Source organism: Mus caroli, chromosome 3 (assembly GCF_900094665.2).
Source record: "Mus caroli chromosome 3, CAROLI_EIJ_v1.1, whole genome shotgun sequence".
In the NCBI taxonomy this organism is placed as follows: Eukaryota; Metazoa; Chordata; class Mammalia; order Rodentia; family Muridae; genus Mus; species Mus caroli.
This window is the reverse complement of record NC_034572.1, coordinates 132,508,703-132,529,486: the sequence shown is the minus strand read 5'-3', so window position 1 is coordinate 132,529,486 and position 20,784 is coordinate 132,508,703. Positions and strand designations below refer to the sequence as shown.

Genomic DNA, 20,784 nt, shown 5'->3' with positions numbered 1-20,784 from the left:
GCTCCCTTGTCAAAGATCAAGTGACCATAGGTATGTGGGTTGATCTCAGGGTCTNCNATTNTGTTCCATTGGTCTACTTGTCTGTCGTTATGAAGCTGTTATTTTTCTTGTCTGTCTCTAGACTGTGCTGCAAGCCCCTGCCCCCACACTCTGAGTTTTTTAAGTTCTCAGTCTTGTAGAGCAAACACTTTGCCAACTGAGCTGTTTTCCTGTTGCACTTTTCTTGGGAAGACACAGAGGAACATCTAATCACCCCAGATGGACATCCAGGACAGACCGTAGTATGGTTTAACCAAGTCCAACTTGGTGAGAGCAGTGAGAGTAGGGCTTTTAGACTGGGTGCTTATTTACCTCCAGGTTGGGGAGCATGCATGACCTCCGCACCCCCAAAGAGCTGCATCACTGCCGGGTCCAACCCTTGTAGGATGGCTGCAACATGGAAGCCGTGTCCGGAAGCCGTGTCCCGGAGCCCTACTCTCTGTTAAGCTCCTAATTCCTGTGTACTTTTGCCATCTCCGAAGATCACTTGCAGTGGGGGGCTGGATGGTGAATCCCACGTTAGGGCCCAGATTCTCCATTCATCCACTCCCTAGGGAGTCCCAATGGCTCTAGTACCATAGTTAGCACCATAGAGCTGGCTATGACTGTATTATTCTGTTCTAGTTACCATAACTACCAGAGGCAAAGCCCATGATAGAATGCTGCTATGTCTAGGGAAAAAGCTGCCATACAGCACCTCCCCAGACCCTAAAGGGCTGTTGTTAAATTAGCTTGAGATTTGGCTGTGTTGCAGTCAAATATAATGAGCTCACCATGGGTAAGTGATTGTTCTTGCCTGCAGTAGAAGTGTGCCATTTGGAAACTTACTTGGTTTGTGTCCTTGAGTCTTTATTTTCTTGAAGGAATTCTGCTGTGACAAGATATTCTGTTATCTGTTCCATCATTTCGATGCCTGCTGTCCTGTGAGTTGAGAATGTGATGAATGCCAAGAGTACACTGTATTTTTCTAGTATAGCATTATTGTTAGTGTATGAGACAATGGTTTGTCAACCACTCAGTGACAAATAACCTGCCTAACACTTTACATTTCTTAAAAGCAAGATACTTGAAGTTAGTTGGTCCTTAACTTACAATGTAATTATATTGGTTTGCTGAAACTAACTCTGTTGTTAAGTAGAAAATATAGTAAGCTAGTACTTCTAGTCTAACTAACCTACAGTATACCATAGTAATCCAGTAAACTCTAAACTATCTCTTGACTAGTTTTAGGTCCATGGAACTGAGAGTAAATATTGTACTAAGGTTTACGGGTATGGGAACAGATCAAAATTCATTTATCCCCAGCACATATTTCTTTTATAACATCATCATTTAAAAAAATATAAATTGGGGTCTGTCTGTAAACTTGATTTGACATGATGGTAAAAATGGAATGTTGACTTCTTAAATAGTTCAAAAGTGTGGTTCCATTGGACCTGCATCCCTGTATGACAAAATTGATGAGTACTGAATAGAAGATTCTTCATTAAGGCTAGGCACACGTGGGTGCCATGAAAATCTAGTGTCATGGATTCATTTAAGGAATTGAATTAAGGTAAAGCTACGTAACTTATATCCCACAGAGTTGAGTCCTTAATCAGAGTGTATTCTCAAAGGTATCTGAAGTCATATTATGTGGGATTTCTATTGTTTCTTAATTACAAAAGATTTGATCTCATTAAAATGGGGTATAGTTGAACTTACCACATTATGAAAATTGGTAAGTTTAAAATTAAGAAGCTGTGAACATTAAATCATACAACTAGTAAATAACATCCTTACCTGCAGTAGTTATAAGACAGAGTTAAACTGAATGGAGTAGGAGCTCAGAGAAAGACAGAGTAGGTTTATTTTCCGCTTTTCCCTAAACTGTAGTATGGAGTTTGAAGAGAATGCTCAGTGGTTAAGAACACTTGCTGCTCTTGTGGACACACGCTTTAGTTCCCGGCACCCAGATGGTGACTCACAACAATCAGTAACTGCAGTTAGAGGGGATCCAATGATATGTTCTACTTGTGTGAACACCAGGTATGCACATGGTACATATATGTTCATGTAGGCAAGACATACACATAAAATACATCTTAAAGTAAAAAAAAAATAACATCTCTAGAATAGCCTTTGACAAGCTACTTGAATTTTTTTATGTACCTATTTTATCTATGGCCTAAAAAATGCTACCACTATTGAATAGAAAAGCTATGACCCATTATAATACAGGACCTCCAAGGTCAAGTGCCTAATGAGAACTGTGTTATGTCAGACCAAGTGCTGCTACAGTCTTCCTTTATTTTTGGCTTTTGAGATTAATTTTATTTTTAAGGGAAAATAATGGAATCATCAGAGTGCTATATAATATAATGTAATATAATAGGGCTATTAAATATTTTATTATGTCTTAGGAAGCATTCACTAACATTTAAGGCAACATAAAATTGTTTTCTATATAAGAACTATAAAAATAGTATGGTTATATTACTTTTATTTTTAAGTTACAGAAAAGACTTATAATATTATATAAAATAATCTCAAATAACTGAGGTGTTTTTTTTTTTTTAATTTGTGCTGGGATTTTTTTTTTTCCCTAGAACAAAGCAAACAGAATTCATGGCACTTTTACAAACTGTTGTTTTGAAAGCTGTCAGATATGTATACTGTCTTAGATATTCTGAAAGTAAGAACTTTGTCAGGTTGAAAAAGCTATTTGCTGTAGTTCTTGAAAACATTCCCATGTGAAGGTTCACTGAGTATTTGGTACCGGTCATTAGGAGCAAAGCAGAGAGTGGACAAATGTATGCCTCACAGGAATGGGAGAGTGCCAACCGACTTTCATAAAATGGAAAAATAGGTTTGGTTTAAAATATGATTAGGACAAATGTCGAATTTCACGTGAGCTGATTAATTTCCTTTTACCTTCAAAGATTCATTACACTGTTAAGCTATAAGAGGGAATCACACCGGTCCGTTAAGATGTGCTTCTGGCTTTGACACAGTTTGTACAGGCACTGCCATCAAGTCAGAAACAAGACGGGATCAGTAGAGTGGCAGTTACTAGAAAGCTACAGAACACGTGGAGCAGACAGTCATGTCTCACTTTTGGAAAGGCTTAAACTCTAACTGTAGATAAGAATAATGTAAAGGAAATGGATAATAGAGACAAAGAAGGTTCTAACTGAGTCCTCGGAGGAAATACAGACACGAGGATGGAGATGGTGACAGATCAGCACCTAGCACTGTTTCTACTGATTGTCAAGATCTGGACTTCTTCCTTGGACTTGATTTCCTTTATGAATTAAAGGAAATAAAAACTACAGTATATCACCCCTTTGATACTGTGGCAGAGACTGTCCCCTGCCATAGTACACTATTTGTTTTGTTTTTAAATACACATTCAGGCATGTAGATAGTTGCTACTTAGTACAGCCGGTTAATTTGGTTAGAAATTTCCCTTCTTGAGGATCATCCGTCTACAAAAAGCAGCATACAGAAAGCTCTGGTGTTTTGCACAGCTCTGATCTGCGCAGAATGAGTTTATCTGTACAAAGTGCTAACTGCCTGGACAGAAGAAAGGCCAGAATTTGATTCATCCCCTGGTTGGTACATATTCTAGGCAGATTATTCAACTTCTGAATTCAACTCCGATGACAGTGACTTCACAGACGAGTTTCAGGTGTTAGTAAGATAATGCCCATGTGAACGTTAATGTCTATTTCCAAAAATGAAAATATAATCATTTTTGTAAACAAACATTCTTATATTCTTATTTCTTATATTCGGAAGTTAAACCAACAAAGAGTCATATTTATTGTACTTACATAACCACGCAGTGAACATTGTTAGGATAGCAGATTATATTTTTCAAAGATGGCCATAATTTATTACTCTGCAAAATTGTTTATAACTTGCTATCCCCTCTGGGAGTTAGAAGCTGTTAATGTTGAATATGAGCACACCTGTGATTTGTTGTTAACCAGTAGAATGTAGAATTCAGCAGAAATGGTATTGTGTAACTTTCTTGTCCCAGTGAGCAGAAAGTTAAAGCAGCTCATTTGCTATAGCAGTGCTCTGAGAAGTCTGAGCGCTTTAAGGCTGCCGTGGTGGTAGGAAGTGAAGCCTTACGGAGAAGCTGTGTCAGGTCCTAGGCAGACAGCTCCAGTGCTCAGTCTTCCTGGCCAGTCACCCTGGTGAAGGAACCAGTGCATGGCTGAGATGATGCTCCAGATCCAGCTTTGGGGCTCTTCCGAGTCACTCCCAGTGACTCAACATAGAAGGTCTGAACCTTGTGGAGAAGATAAGCAATTCCCAGTGTGCACTTGTGTGTTCCTAGTTCATAGAATTTATGTGTACAATACAAAAATTTCGTTTCGCATCAGTAAGTGTGGTGTGATTTATCGAATGATGGTAATTGGAGCATTTCCTCAGAAACATGTTGATACTGAAATTCATCATAGAAGTAGGTAGGTGCTTCCTGTGTGGCTCTGTAGCTTCACATGCACAGAACTTAATAGGGCATTTTTCTCACAAGCCCTGATAACTGGAGAGCAGAGTATTATTTCATTCAGTAGTAACACCAGCTCCCAAAAAAGTGATCGGAAGTTACCAGGAGATTAGTCATTTTTAACATGTGGGTTGCTTATGTTTTGAAGTCGTGTATGTGCCCTGCAGACAGACATGAGCACAGAGTAGGTCTAGAAGGTTTCATGAGAAGTGCTAACACTAGTTACTTCTGGGAATAAACTGGAATATGCAAATGCAGTGCTAACCAAAATAAAAGTAATTTTTGTATTGTGAAAATGGGGAGAGATGTGTTGTGTTCATCTGTCTGTCTTGAGCACTGAATATGGTGTTTAGTGATAGGTGGGCATCTAGTTCATATTGGAAGAAACAGAAGTTTGGTATTATCTTCTTAATTTATTGATCACTTTATATATAACTTTCTTGTCCTTTCTCACACAGCTCCTCAGTTCTCATCGCAAGAAGGCTATTTATAGAACTGTATCTGTCCATGTCCAAACAGGAGATAAAAACCAAGTGTTTGTTAGACGATGGATGGATTTTGAGTGGATGGATGGATGGATGGATAGATAGATAGATATTATAGCAGGAGACATAGCTTATTGCTCAGCATTTCTTTATATTTTATTTAGTTTTTAATGTATAGGGTAATATCTACATGTATGTCTTCACCATTTGGGTGTCTGGTGCCCCTGTAGGTCAAGGGTGTCAGATCCCTGGAACTGGAGTTACAGAGCACATGAGTGTATGTATAGTAGTGCATATGCATATATGTGCTTATAGAAGTCACTGGACAACCTCTGGCATCGTGCTCAAAAACATTGTACATCTGCTTTGAGACAGGGTCTCCCTTCTGTCTGGAGTTCACCAGACAGAGCCACTAGCCAGCAATCCTGAGACCTTTCTGGCTCTGCTCTCAGCTCTAGGATTAGAAGTACAAACAGCCTAACATTTGTACATTGAATCTGAGGACTGAACTCATGTTCTCCAGTTATGAGGTAAAGAACATTGGCAGCTGAGGTGTTTTCCTGGCTCAGCACCTAGTAAATTAAACAGAATATTTACTCTTAAATTGTTGAGCAGTGATAGACCAGAGAACTCTAAAGGGTAAGATAGACCACCAAGAAAGGGTATCCAAGGGACGGGAAAGAAGCTTTTCAGTGAAGCATGCAGTTTCATTAGAGATCAGACCCAGAGCCCTGCATATACTAAGCCCTTGTATATGCTAACACTAACTGTGCTCCTGGTCAGCCTTCTGAGTTACAGTTCATTTAGGTTATCCAGGCCGAGGCTGATCTTCGGTCACCTGACCAGTAAGAACACCTCTGAAGAAACAGGCAATGCTGGAGTGCATGCACAGAGACTTGAAGGAGGAATTGAGGATTGTCTTAGTTAGGGTTTTACTGCTGTGAACAGACACCATGACCAAGGCAAGTCTTATAAAAAACATTTAATTGGGGCTGGCTTACAGGTTCAGAGGTTCAGTCCATCATTATCAAGGTGGGAGCATGGCAGTATCCAGGCAGGCATGGCACAGGAGGAGCTGAGAGTTCTATGTCTTCATCCAAAGGCTGCTACTGGAGGACTGACTTCCAGGCAACTAGGGTGAGGATCTTATACCCACACCCACAGTGACACACCCATTCCAACCAGGTCACACCTATTCCAACAAGGCCACACCTTCAGATGGTGCCACTCCCTGGTCCAAGGATATACAAACCATCACAAGGATCTTGGGGCTAGGGAAGCAGTGTGCAGGAACCCAAAGCCCTTCTGTGTCTAATAGAGACAAAGACTCCAGCATATGTACTTAAAGGGGTGCAGGGCACTGCTGAAAACTCATGCTGAGGTGTAGGTGAGCTATGAACTGTACTATGCAGAACTATATAGCAAGAGGAGGAAGGGGCAGGGGGAGGAAGAAGGAGAAGAGGAGGTGGAGCAGAAGGAGGAAGAGGAGGAGGCAGAGGCAGAGGCAAAGGCCACAGATTTCAGGCATTTGACACTGGCTGTAAGGTGAACTTGCATAGGAAATGCAGATAAGTTAGTTGATAGCTGTATCTGTTGTTGAGACTTTATTCTTTTGTTTTCAACCTGTGATGTATTAATGTTGTCATCAGCCATGCCTTCGGTTTTCATGTAGACTTAAGGGTTTTTCTGAATCTGTTCCTGTGGTTTTCCTCTGCTGTCAGACATATTCTAGAATCTGGGACAGAACTTGGAGGTAGGCTATGGGTTCCACCTGAACCTTAAGTGCCGGGAATCAACAATGTGTCTTAAGCATGCACTTGATGGTGCTGAAGGAGTTGATGCTCAGAGCCTCAGCATTATGTCTAAACCTCTGTGCTCACTTGAGGAGCTAAGTGGAGTGTGAGAGTAAAGGTAAACTTGGAGCCTTGGATGGGGCGCAGGGTCATAGAGGCAACCGCTGAGACATTGTTCTGGAAGAGTGCTGGGACTTCAAGGTCTTGGGTGGCCTTACAGGCATCCTAGGTATAAGGAAATGTAATGGGGTAGATAGGTTTCAAGTGGCGATTTTATTTTTGTGTTTACACAACTTTGTGTTGTGAAAGCTAGCTTAACAGTTGATAGTTTGGAAGTATGTCACGTCTATCTCATATCCTAGAACTTCTGCCCTGTGTAGGGGTCATTTCAGCAAGTCACAGAAACCTGGAAATGGCAGGTTACATCCGGCTAACATGGTTCCTGTGTGCTTCTTGGCTTTCTTTTAAAAACGTTACCACGCTCTCAAGCTTCATTCATTTATCTGCATTGATTTCTCTTCAATGCCTTATAATATCTTGGGTCTTGGCCACTATTTGATATGGAAGTATAGTAAATCTTTCCATTTGTAAGCCTGTGGAGAAGATATTAGCCCAATATTTTTCTTGTTCAGTTCTTAAAGCATTAAGCCTGGATCTTTCTGTGACTTGCTCTGTGATTAAACACAAAAGACAGTTATTAATTTGTAATTTGTGTCATGCTGGATGCTAAAACCAAATTTGACAGCTGTAGAACAGGAAATGGCTCTTGAACTCTTCTGGTGTGTGTGTGAAATAAAATTTAACTGCCATGTTCTTAAAGTTTAGTATTGACATCCTGAGGATCGGTGACACTCTTGGCCCTCAACTTAGACACGACTGTAGTAAGACAGCAATATTTCTCCTTCAACTGAAATAAACTCTTCCTTTCTGGATGAATGAGGCCAGGGTTGTAGCTCAGTGATGGAGCATTTACTTAGTGTAGCTTGACCTCAAAGCCTTCAGCATGACAAAGAAAGGGAGGAACATGGCTCAGAATGCTTTTTGTAAGAAGATTGCTAAGAACCTTTTCCTACCAGCTTTCCGAAATAAAAAGAGCAGCAACTCCACTCTGATTGAAGTCATTCCTTTTTTTTCCACAAGAAAAGTATTTCTTAGTCAAGGCAATTTACATCATAATTTTTAGCGACATGTAAGTAAAGGTGGTGGGGAAAGTCATGTCAGGTTGTCAGCATCTATTACTGTAATTTTATTTTTTTTTTTCAATGATGGTGTTTATTTTTAATGATGGTTCTTAAATACCTTCACCTCCCTTGTAGCCCACCACCCACCAGAAGTAGTGGAAAAGAAAGGATCCAGAAGTGGACCTGTCTTGAAAGGTTCTTTGGAGCAACTCCCCTCTGGGTTTGTCTGGAAATCGGCAGTTGAGTTCACAGGTCAGCAGGCAGCTGATCCAGACGCTTCACAGATACATCAGCAGTCCGGTTCAGTAGAGTCGAGTTAGCATCAGTGGTGGCATGACCTAGCAGAGACAGCCAGGCCTCAGCCTCTGCTCGAATACAGCAGGAGGGACTAACAGGGACGCCAGGAGAAGTTCTCAGCTTTGCCTCTTTCAGGAAAGAGAAGATCAGCGAAGAAGCGAGACCCACAAGTGTTACACAGCTAGCTGTTCGAGCAAGCCAAGCTCTTTCTCCATCACTCTCTGGAGTCTTATTTATACCCTCCAGACATCATGTGTCCTCCACATGCCTTGCTTCAGCCTGTGCATCCAATCAGCCCCATCCTGAAGAGTCCTGACAAATGGAGCTCAACTATACCATGTAAGGCGGACCAGTATATGCCTGTTGTTAGCAAAGAATCCTTCATGTTTCCTTTCATGTGCTTGCCTTAGCAGAACACCCTCTCTCCTGAGTCTGCTTCAGCAAAATGTTCCTTCACGAGTCTGCCTGAGCCTCTCACCTGGGTCCACTTGAACGAAACGCTCCTTCACATATTTGCCCCGGCAAAACAACGTTCAACTGAGTTTCCAAAGGACCGTTACGATTTTACTTCAGATTACATTTCACTTGGGAGAGTAATGTGAAACTATTCAAATGGCCCATCTAATAAAAATGTGTTAATAAGAGTTTTATGTACACAAAAGTGTAGAGCTAGGGAAATGAAAAAATGCAGGCTTGGAACTGTGAGTTTCTACAGATTCCTTAGAAAGTTACTAAGCTTTGGAGTTCGGTCACTTGGCATGATGCTCACACTAGGTAGAAGTTGGCTAACTTCATCTGAAGTCTTATTTTGTATAGAAGCATAGCCTGGAAGTGAAGTGGACAATTGGTAGGACATAGCAATTACAGTTAGTTTAAGAGTGAAGGAGCTCTACCCTGAGAGAAATTACGGACAGTCTTTGTCCTCAGACACCTGACAGAGAGCCGCCTGAGAAGACAGTGCATTTTGGCCTCAGTTTGAGAGCACGGCATTGAGAGCTGGAGGTAGCAGGGTGGGGTGAGTGAATGTTATGCTCACCCCCAACACACACACACACATTTATTGTTATTTTTTGAGAGAGGGTTTCTCTAGCCCTGGATGGCCAGGAACTCAAGCCTCATGGCTGATTGGTTTCCCCTCTTTCATTTGGACCTAGACTCCAACCCTTGGCTTAGCACTACTCACGTTCATATGGAGTCTTAGTTAAACCTTCCTAGAAACACACTCTAGACAAATCCTTGGGCCCAGCTGATTTTAAATCCTCCCAAGTTCACAATCAAGATTGGCCATTACAGTGGGTAGGTTGTAAATGGCCCCAGGGTCTTGGTGTTATTGTTTCCTGTAGACCATATTGGGAGCAGACACGTGCATGCACATGAATAGGTATATATTTGCTACAGCAAGGACAGAGTATAATTCATGAACTTTAATTTGGATTTTTCATCAAATGAAGCAGCTTATTAATTTTTTATTCAAACATTGTGAATATCCCTACTTCTTAAATGCTATCTAAGTTGTCCTCTAAGAACTGCATATATGGGGCTGGTGAGATGGCTTAGCGGGTAAGAGCACTGACTGCTCTTCCAAAGGTCCTGAGTTCAAATCCCAGCAACCACATGGTGGCTCAAAACCATCCGTTAACGAGATCTGGCGCCCTCTTCTGGAGTGTCTGAAGACAGCTACAGTGTACTTACATATAATAAATAAATAAATCTTTAAAAAAAAAAAACTGCATATATGCACTTTGAATAGTAATTTTTGTTAAGATGTCTTTCCCATGTCATGTGTATGTATGTGTACTAAAGAAGCATATTTAATATGTATTAATATTCCTGTTAGACCATGGAATGTCTGTGGGACTATGTCATAAGAATTAAAAAAAAATGGCACGCTCATTACCTTCTTTAATATTCAAGGTTCTTACTTCTGTGATTCAGTAATAATTCTGAAAGTAATAGTAAATTATTACAGTTTAAATACTATTTTTAAGTTCTTAAGTTCATAGTTTGTGTGTGTCTGTGTTGTTTAAACTAGCTGATATTTGTATCTGTAGTAGCTATAGAAAAACAGAAATTACTAACTTTTCCAGCTTGCTATTATATAAGTTCTCGCTTTACTCTTTGCTTACTTACCTGTCCCATCCTCTGACCCTTGGAGGATTGCAGTGTGTACTGGCTCGTTTTCTGTCAGCTTGACATAAGCTAGAGTCATCAGGGAGTCTCAAAAAGATCAGGCTATTGGCAAGCCTGTAGGGCATTTTCTTAATTAGTGATTGTTGGGGGGGGGCAGCCCATTGTGAGTGGTGCCACCGCAGGGCTGGTGGTCCTGGGTTCTACTCTTGTAGCAGACTGAGCAAACCATGAGGAGCAAGCCATGAGGAGCAAGCCAGTAAGCAGCACCTCTCCATGGTCTCCACATCAGCGCCTGCCTCTAGGTTCATGCACTATTTGAGTTCCTGTCCTGACTTCCTCTGATGTGGAACTGTCTTGTTTTGAAATATCACAGGGCTTTTTAAAGGAAGCTACTCAAAATTTTACCCTGTCCCAAACTCTGCATCTCAGTGAATGTACCGTTAGAATGGCCATTCTGAAGCAATAAAATTTGGCTCAGGATTATTGCTTTAACCATCAAATACATGTTTTCTTCTCATTGTATAAATCATGCTCTGCCTTATATGAAAGAGACTTGGGGGAGGAAGAGGATATTTTGCTATTAATAATTTTTCAAGCTGGGGTATAACTCAGGGTTAGAACATTGGCTTAGTATATACAAGGCCTTGGGTTTGATTTCTGCAAAACAAAAATTTTAAAGAATACTTTTTACTGAAGAGGATTATCCATTTTCTTTCTTATTATAGGACCTTATCAACCAAAGGAGATTGAGAAATTTGTGCTGAACAATTTCATCATGTAAATTATCAAATATGGAATTGGGATTTACACCAACAATAATTTGTATAGTAAGGATTCACACCTGAGATTTCTTAAGAAATAAGCCGGGTGGTTGTGCAGTCACCTTTAATCCCAGCACACAGAAGGACAGAGGCAGATGGATCTCTTGAGTTCATGGCCAGCCTGGTCTACAGAGTTCCAAGGCAGCCCAGGCTGTTACATAGAGAAATCCTGTCTTGATAAATAGAAGAAAAAACAAACAAAAGGACCACAAAAGAGGCTGAAGTGTGCATGCCCTCCCCATTAACTTGGTAACTAGCTGTTGAACCGGACTGTATTAAGGCTTGTTTGTGTCTTGAACTCCTGGGCTCACATGATCTCTCATCTTAGTCTCCTAGTTAGCTGGGCCTACAGTGCATAGCACTGCTCCTGGTTCTTCTCAGTATATTAACCTCATCAGTTATTCCTGTCCGGGGAGTGAAGGGGATGAAGGTAGCTGCCACGTGAGGAGGCACAGACGGCTGGAGGTGTCACTGTGATAGATAATGCTCCATTAGGAGGCTCGAGGCCAGTAGGGAAAAAGTTGTTGGCCTAATCATTTTATTTTCCAATATGTGCTTGTAAAACTGAGAGATAACTCACATGTACTCAGATGTACAGTTTTAAAATTACTATTAGGTGAGCTTTGACAGATGTATTCATGTATTAGCTACTTAAATCCTGATGTGAAACATTTTTTAACACAGTTGTATAAATGGATTCACAATAAGATTTTTTCAGGTATTGACCTTAATTTATTAAAGTGCTAAGGAATCTAGTTTAGCTTTGGCTGCCTCTGGATCAGTGGTTCTCAGCCTTCCCAGTGCTGCAACCCTTTAACACAGTTCCTAATGCTGTAGTGAGCCCCCGCCCCCGCCCTCACCATAAAATTGTTTCTTTGCTACTTCATAACTGTGGTTTTGCTACTGTTATGAGCTGTAATATAAATATCTGATATGCAGGAGAGCTGATACAACGCTGGGGTCAAAACCCTAGGTAGAATCTGGATGAAGAGTTTAGTGAGTTTTTCCTAAAATGTTTTCACATTACTATAGGGCCATAGTTATTTCTATAGAGAGACTGGATTTTTTTTAATTAATTAGGTTTGTTTGTTTGACAGAGCCTCTTTGGGTAGTCCAGGCTGTCCTGGAACTCTCCATGTAGACCAGGCTGGCCTAGAACTCATAGATCCATCTCTAGCTCCCAAGTGCTGGGATTAAAGGCATGCACCACTACACCTGGCTTTAATTAGGAGTTCTTAAACAGATTTTCCTGTGAGGAGTTTAGTTACTTTATGTCTTCAAATGCTTACATTGTGCCAAAATTGGTGATGCTTACCATAACCAGCATTTAGTTGGCTGAGGCAGGAAGATGGCATTCTGTATCAACATGTGATATACAGTGTGACCTATCTCAACAAAGCAAAACATGATGCTTGAGAGAATGACTCGGTGTTTAAGAGTGCTCACTGCTCTTGCAGAGGACCTGAGTTCAGATCTCAGCATCTAAATCTAGTGGTTCCCACCGCCTGTCACTCTAGTTCCAAAAGATCTGACTCCCCTGTTCTGGCCTTCAGGGGCATCCCACCCCAAACATGCATGCATGAACCAGTGTATAATTAAAAGTAAAATAAATATTAAAAAGCTCAAACCCCCGAATTCTTAAATTGGTCTTATTGTTCTCTTCTGATTCTAAATGACAAGATACTGTGTTTCTGATAACGTGGATTTACTAGCATCATTGACCTTTCCTTTCCTGTTGTACACTGTAACTTTTAAGTATGTGAGACAAAAGTCAGTAACTAGATAGCTTTCTAGAAATAGGAATGTGTGCCTTCTTTATGCTGACTGACAAGTATAGCACATTACCTAACAAACAAGGTGTTGGTCCAGTGTACTGGAGAGGATGTTTTAACAGTCGAGAAAGTGGGAGGTAGGGCATTTATTTAAAAGGACCCTGCAGGGAGAAGACGTGAGCCTGGGCAGGGGTGGCCTCTGGGTGATGATGGCAGGGATGACCTCTCGGTGATGATGATGGCAGGGATGACCTCTGGGTGATGATGATGGCAGGGATGACCTCTGGGTGATGATGATGATGGGCAGGGATAGCCTCTGGGTAATAATGGCAGGGTTGTTCTCTGAGGTGATGATGGCAGGGATGACCTCTGGGTGATGATGATGATGGACAGGGATAGCCTCTGGGTGATAATGGCAGGGATGTTCTCTGAGGTGATGATGGCAGGGATGACCTCTGAGGTGATGATGGGTGGGGATGACCTCTGAGGTGATGATGATGGGCAGGAATGACCTCTGAGGTGATGATGATGGGCAGGAATGACCTCTGAGGTGATGATGATGGGCAGGGATGACCTCTGTGGTGATGATGGGCAGGAATGACCTCTGAGGTGATGATGATGGGCAGGGATGGCCTCTGAGGTGATGATAGGCAGGGATGGCCTCTGGGGTCATGATGACATGCACAGAGGAACGCGATGAGAGAGATGTCAAGCATGTCAGTGAACATAAAATGAAGGAAGTCATCAAGAGAACTGTGGAGCTGGGCAGCCAGGGATCTGTACAGAGCAGGTCTGGAGAATACATTTGGAGAGAAAGCTGTGTGTTTAGTTGTTGGATTACTTAGTTTGTTCTAATTGTAAAATAGGTATTCAATATGGATTGAAGCAGGAACATTAATATTTGTAGTCATGATCAGTTAAATCAGAAAATCAGTGTTTACTGAGTGACTCTTACAGCATACTGCATGGCTTTGTTTTGTAATTTTGAGCTATTTCTTTAAATCCATTTTTACTGGGTAGGCACAGTGGTGCATACCTTTAATCCTAGCACGGGAAGACAGGCAAGATCTTTCTTATCTCAAGGCCAGCTTGGGCTACATAGCAATGTCAAGGCTACCTAGGGTTACTTAGTGAGACTCCAAACAAAAGAAAACAAAAGCCCTGTTTTTACTCAGTTTAGAGATGTTATATTTAGAGATTTATTTTCAAAGTATTATCTAGTACAATCTAATCTAAAATACTTGCTTAGTGTTGGGGAACAGTAGGACACACAGGTTAAAAGAAAATCTGGGTGTTAACCAGAGCAGCAATTCACAGCCTCTGGGTCCCAACCCCTCTGGGGGTCACATATCAGATATTTAAATTATGATTATAACAGTAGCAAAACCATAGTTATGAAGTAGCAGTGAGAATATGGTTATGGTTGGTAATCAGCATAGCATGAGGAACTGCATTAAAGGGTCACAACAGTAGGAAAATTGAGAACCACTGAACTAGAGCTTGTTAAATTTTCTTTAATGCTTGATATAAATGTTTTAAATTAACCTTTCCCATAGGGTGCATCATCCTTCTCTGTAAAATAGGGATTCCATACTTTTAGAATTACTATAAACTTGCCATGTACAAAACTTGGTGAAAATGTATGCCACTGGGCTAGAGTCTTAGCTGAGTGGTGGAAGACTGTATAGGCCCTAGGTTGGATTCCCCAGCACAGTCATGCACATTCAAATACATTGGAACACACACACAACGGGGTTAGGAGAGCATGCAAACAAATGTTTATAGCATATAAAGCACCTTCCCTGAAAATGATGCAGTCACATAGTAGTTATGAGTTAAGAGAGACTGCTGATGTTTTAGTATACATCAGTCAGATTGTATTAGTATCACAATCTATACCAGTGTATTCTATAAGCCTTAAAAAAGCTTTAAGCACGTTCATGATAGAGTAGGCTTTTATCATCTTATGTGTATGGGTGTTTTGTCTGTGTGTATGTCTGTGTCCCATATGTATTCCTAGAGCCTTTGGAGGCCAGAAGAGGGATTTAGATGCCCTGGCCCTGTAAGCTACCACGTGGGTGCTGGGAGCCAAACCTGGATCCTCTGCAAGAACAGCCAGTGCTCTTAACTCTTAATGCAGTGCCATTTCTCCTGCCCTAGGAGAAACATCTTTTAAAAGCAGGGTACATTATAGATGTTCTACGAGAGGGAATGATCTTCACATAAGCCTCTTTTGTTGTAAACCGTGGTTGTGCAGAATGGACGTAGTCATGAGTTGTCTGAAGTCCTGTCGTTCTGTGGAGACCCTGTCTCTTCCTTTAAACTAGAAGGAGCTGCCGGTCTCTAATGTGTCTACTTTCTCACTGATAAATAGTTTGTCACTTAAAGGAGAAGAAAAAAAAAACTAGCTATATTTGTCGTTGGTAAAGTAAAATTAAATCTTTGGGAAGCTTAAATCAAATTTGATACATTGATAGCTTCCCAATATTTAATATACTTGCTTAACAATAAGATTGGAGGTGATGTAATAAATTTAATAATTTGAAACAGTAAAGTCTGTGAGCATTTGGAGAGAAGCATAACTCAGTGACTAATGCTTTTAAATGACTAATGCAGAAATATATACAGCTTGTTTACACGAAAGATTTAATGGGTAAGAGACCAACAGATTTTAATATAATAGTTGGAAATGATCAAGGGTATTGGTTCTGATTTCAAGTGGCAGCTGTTGAAGAAATGCAACTTGAATGTACTGTCACAGCATATCCACAGTTATCTGAAAGGGGCATAAAATACTGGCTTTTCAACTGTACATGCAAGACATGTACAGTTTCTACAAGTACTCAGTGAGGACAACACACTATAGAAGACTGCATGTAGGAGATCCGGTGATGCTGCCGGCCTCTGATGAGCCGCACATTGAGCCTGTAAAGACAGTGCCACTCTTTGTAGTTTTGGTTTTTTAATACTACTATTTTTTTTTCATTTAAAGTGCATGTTTAGATTACTTACAAAATAAAACCTTAAAAGTCTTAGTTTTTATTTTTGTATTTTAAATAAAAATACTGTAAACAAAAGTTCTTTGGTAAGTCCCAATAAAATTTCAAATTCTTAGACTCCACGGTCTAGGGCAGTCAACTTAGAATTCAGGTGCAGAGCGTGACATTCTAACTCCAAATGTTTTGCTTTTTAAAGCAATCAGTAAATGCTCTATGAAGCATTTTTCAAATGGTAGAGATAAAATGGGTTTTCTATCATATTTAACATTATTTGAAATGGCTGAAACTTTTCTAAACCTTCACTTTTACTTTCTGTCCTTACAAGGGTACAGAGCTAGTGAGTTACTGGTGCTTGCCTTTGAACCTGACAACCTGAGTTTAGTCCCTGAGAGGGTAGGGTAGAAGGAGAAAACTTACCTCTTCAAGGCCACACAGGTGCCTGGCATGAGTGTACTTCTATACACATACACATACACACACACATTTAATAAGTAAATGTAAAATAAAAGAATAGAACTTAATGTAAAATTAGAGAATAGAAGGAAAACGGAAAAGCAAACATAATTTGTCAAACTGCTTTTATCACTTAATTTTTTCACGTGTATTTCGTTTCTCCAGTAAGGCATAATGGAAAAGAGTCATGGATAATCTGTACTATTTGTGATATCTTATATCTTATATATGGAGTTACTAGTTCATATTTGACTTAAATGGACAGTTTTGCATATTTTGCAGTAACTCAGGGCCACTTGAAGTGTATTTGAAGGCTAATTCTGCCCAGTGGGAACTTTGCATGCTAGTAACAACTGTTTACCTTCTACCATGGTTCAAATATCATGGGTTCTGATTTTCTCTCTCTGTAAACAGATAACCTCAGTGACACTTTAAAGAAGCTGAAGATAACAGCTGCTGACAGGACAGAGGGCAGTTTGGAAGGATGCTTGGATTGTCTGCTTCAAGCCTTGGCTCAGAATAGTAAGTTTCATTGTTTATTCAAATATCCAAACCAAGAACGGATCAAGTCCGCATTGTTTAGAAATCGGTGCATAGTCAGGCACATAACTTGTATTCACATAGTTTGTATGCTTTTGGATCTCTTTCTTGAATGCTGAAATTGTTTGCAGTGTTCTGTCCGCCTACCCAGCCTCCTCCCGAAAGTACTCAAAGCCCAACTGATGGGCAAAGAAAAGAGAAGTTGATTGGTTGTGCTGACATTTATACCAGCCCCACACAGGAGCCATTATGGCTTTTTCCCTATGACACCTACATTAGAGCTTTTATAACAGCAAAATACAAGAGACTAAAACTGTTTATTCGTGAGGAGGAGACAGGAGAAACTAAAGGGGGCTTGAAATATTTAACATTGTTCTTTGTAGCACTTCTCTTTTAGCTTTTAAAAGAGTCTTATTTTAAGATTATGTATTTATGTATAGATTACATTGGAAGGGACCGTCCAGCAGTCATAATAAGCATTTCTCAAAACCTAGGGCCAAGCTTGATGTTCACTGTCTAGTAAATAATTCCAAAGAAAAATCAGGTCATTCTTCACTGACTATCACAATACATTAGTGCATTTGATAATGACAGATTTCTACTCACTCATTTCTATATTATCATAGTGAGTGGGTTTGACTCGAATGCATAAAATGATCTTCAGTTGTTTCCATAACCATACTTCATTGTACTATATTTGTGTATGATTATTCTATTCTCCTTGTGGACTAGCTATGTAGCCTTTGAAGAGTTCAGACAAGAATATATTGTTACTGTTTCAATTTCAAGCACTTAGAGGTGATCTTTCTTTTTTACTTTAGTTTTCATTAAGCTGCCTAGAAAAATGTAAATTAATCGATTACAGCCATGCTTCTACCTCATCAAAAAGAGCACATTTTGAAGCTATCCTGTAATTCACCTGTCACTGACAAGAACAACTTAGAGGAAGAAAGACTTGTTTTGGTTCCCTGTGTCAGTCCATCCTGGCAGTAGTGGCAGGGCAGACTTGTTCAGTGACTAGCAACCAGGAAGTAGAGAAAGGAAGGCACTGGGGACCTCTAAAGGAACACCCTTCATAGTTGACCTCCTTTAGCCAGTTACTGACTCTACAAGTTTCTGCCATCTCCCCATAGCATTGCCAGCTAGTGGACAGGCAGCTTCCACACATGAGTCTGTAGGGCATTTCAGCTTCATACTCTAAATTATACTTTAAAGTTGAGTTGCAGTTACCTTTCCTTTTGATACTGTAACTCTGAGTTTAATACAGAGGTTACTCAGTGAGAATATTTGTACAGTGCTCAAGATGGTAAAGGAAAAAAAAAAAAAAGACAGGAAATGTCTACTTCTATGCTCTCACCTCAGGAGGAAGGAGCATGGATATTCATCATGCTTAGGGAAAGTAAGCAAAACTTGCAATGAGCTTCCTGCTTGTTTTTCAGTAGCCTGCTAGCGGATGCCTTGGGAAGTTCACAGGTGTGAAAGATTGCCATAACCATAGAACGTTCTTTTGAATAGCGCTGGTCTAAGGAACCAGAAAGAACACGGTGACCCGATTTTACAAGTGCTGATGTAGGCAGCTTTACATAATAGCTTACTTCTCTAAGGAAACTGAGGATCAGTCTTTTTTTTGTTGTTGTTGAAGAGTTGTACCGTTATAACCTTCCCTTGTTTCCCATTGTCAGTTCATTTTCTCTTTCTCTCTATGTTCATTTGGGGGAGGAAAAAAGAATTTTTTTAAAGGAAACCATTAGCTTTAGAAACTGAACGATATAAAGATGGTTTCCTTGGTAACATGTGGAAAGTGTGAGTCTTCCTCTGAAAATCATGAAAAGCCAGAGTTGAGGAAGAAAGTGGCTAAGGGAAGCAAAGGTTAAAGCCCTTGTTTGTCAGAAGCCATCTAGGAAAGGGTAAGGCAAGCGAGTGAGTTTTCTGGAGATGCAGGGTCCTCAGAGACTTCATCCCAGGATTGCTTCTCGCTGCTGATACGCCTTTCCCATCACTATTACATAGCCTAATGATTCCTGGGCATTGGCCCATCCTATTGGGCAGATTTCCTGCAGAATCAGTATGAAGATGTACTTTCATATAGTAATGCTGTATAGATGAATTGATGATTTCATAATTCCTGATAATGATTTTGTAGAATTGCTAAATTGATAAAATATCAAGCCCCTAGTAGAATAAAAGCTGCAAATGGAGTTATGTGATTATATTACACAAGCTAATTATTCTAGGATAAGAAAGCAGGCTTAGAGCAAATACTATCAAGGAAAACCTTCCGTCTAGGTTAAAAACGAGGCAATTATCTGGTAACTAAAATTCATAAACTGGGAATAGACAATGTTTTGTAGGTATAAGGTCAGAAAAATAAATGATGGACTGGTTTATCTATACAAAACTAATAAGATACAAGGCAGATGATTTGCCTCTATAAAACTGCTAACTTGTGCCATAAAAATTATTGCTTTAAGCTTATAATGAACTTACGGATCTAGGAGATACATAATGAATGATTTGTCAAATACTAGTCTTAATAGAAAGACATGTAAACATTGCTGTCATAATTCCTTAACCCTTATGATGTGAACTATTGGCTTAATTTCCTATGAACTTATTGAATATAAGAATGTTTAGAAAAATCATGTAGTCGATTATCCTGTTGTGATGGTTCTGTTAGTCCTATGAGGTAGTTTTTAGAGAAAGTATTCATATTGAGAACAGAAATAAAGATTTATTGGAGCTTCTTTTTTGCTTCAAACAGAGGGAATGAGTGGATTTGTTTGTTTTGATTTTTGGTTTTTATTTATTATTATTATTATTATTATTATTATTATTATTTGCATGGCTGACTCTTCCTTTCTCTCTTCTTTTTTTCTTTTCTTTCTGGTTCACAAAGAGTTAACCACCTCTGAGCCTCTCACCTGGCCAGAAAGGAGCCCTTGAGCCAGAGAGAGTATCTCAGAGCCAGAGAGAGTATCTAAGCCTTTTTTTCTTAATCAGCTGCTGCTGTCAGCAGGAGTTAATTACTACAAGCCCTGTGGCCTGTGGCCTTAGAATAGCAAGAGTTAAAGGAACAGAAAATTGCCAGATAGTAAGCAACTTTTGCCCTACAGTTGCAACTTTTTCCCTACAGTTGCAACTTTTGCCCCTACAATCACCACTGCCTGTTGCTGCCTGCCTCAGTATACCCTGGGTGCTGGTCACCTGCACTTGTTAAAAGTTAAAGGTTCAAGAAATATTGTCATGTATGATAGTAGGATCAAATTAGAAACTTGCACGTTGACTTGTTTGAACTTATTTATTGAAAATGGTCTTAGAATGTGTAGTGCACACTCTTGAGGTCATATACCCAAAAAGTGTTTGACAAAACCAACAGAATACGAACAAAAGGCTTCTCAGGAAGATCGTGAAAACGTGTTTCATTAGCAGTCTAAGGTAAAACCTATAAATGCTTTCGTTTCTAACACTACTGAGAAAATTTGATGGAGGAAGCAGTTCTTACAGATGCTCAGTATTCGGCTTAAAAGTTACATCTGTCATTAGGAAGCATATTACTGAAGAAAATATCATTTTGAAGTATCTACAGTGTGACTCTGGAATATTTGAACTGCATATTATAAATATCTGAAAGAAATATCTGAAATTAGATTTTAAAAAAGACATTTTCTTTTTTTTTATTTTTTTTATTTTTTTTTATTTTTTATTACATATTTTCCTCAATTACATTTCCAATGCTATCCCAAAAGTCCCCCATAGCGCCCCCCACTTCCCTACCC

At 39.9% G+C, this 20,784-nt stretch overlaps 1 protein-coding gene across 4 annotated transcripts in view; it reads left to right on the top strand.

Annotated features, from left to right (window-relative positions):
• Positions 1 to 20,784, top strand: part of Rap1gds1 (Rap1 GTPase-GDP dissociation stimulator 1) — a 151,656-nt gene that overhangs the window by 8,176 nt on the left and 122,696 nt on the right. For all 4 annotated transcript variants that reach the window (XM_021157709.2, XM_021157708.2, XM_029474994.1 and 1 more), the window contains exon 2: positions 16,883 to 16,990. In XM_021157709.2, coding sequence (XP_021013368.1) covers positions 16,883 to 16,990 — 108 coding nt within the window. The remainder of the gene's footprint in view (positions 1 to 16,882; positions 16,991 to 20,784) is intronic.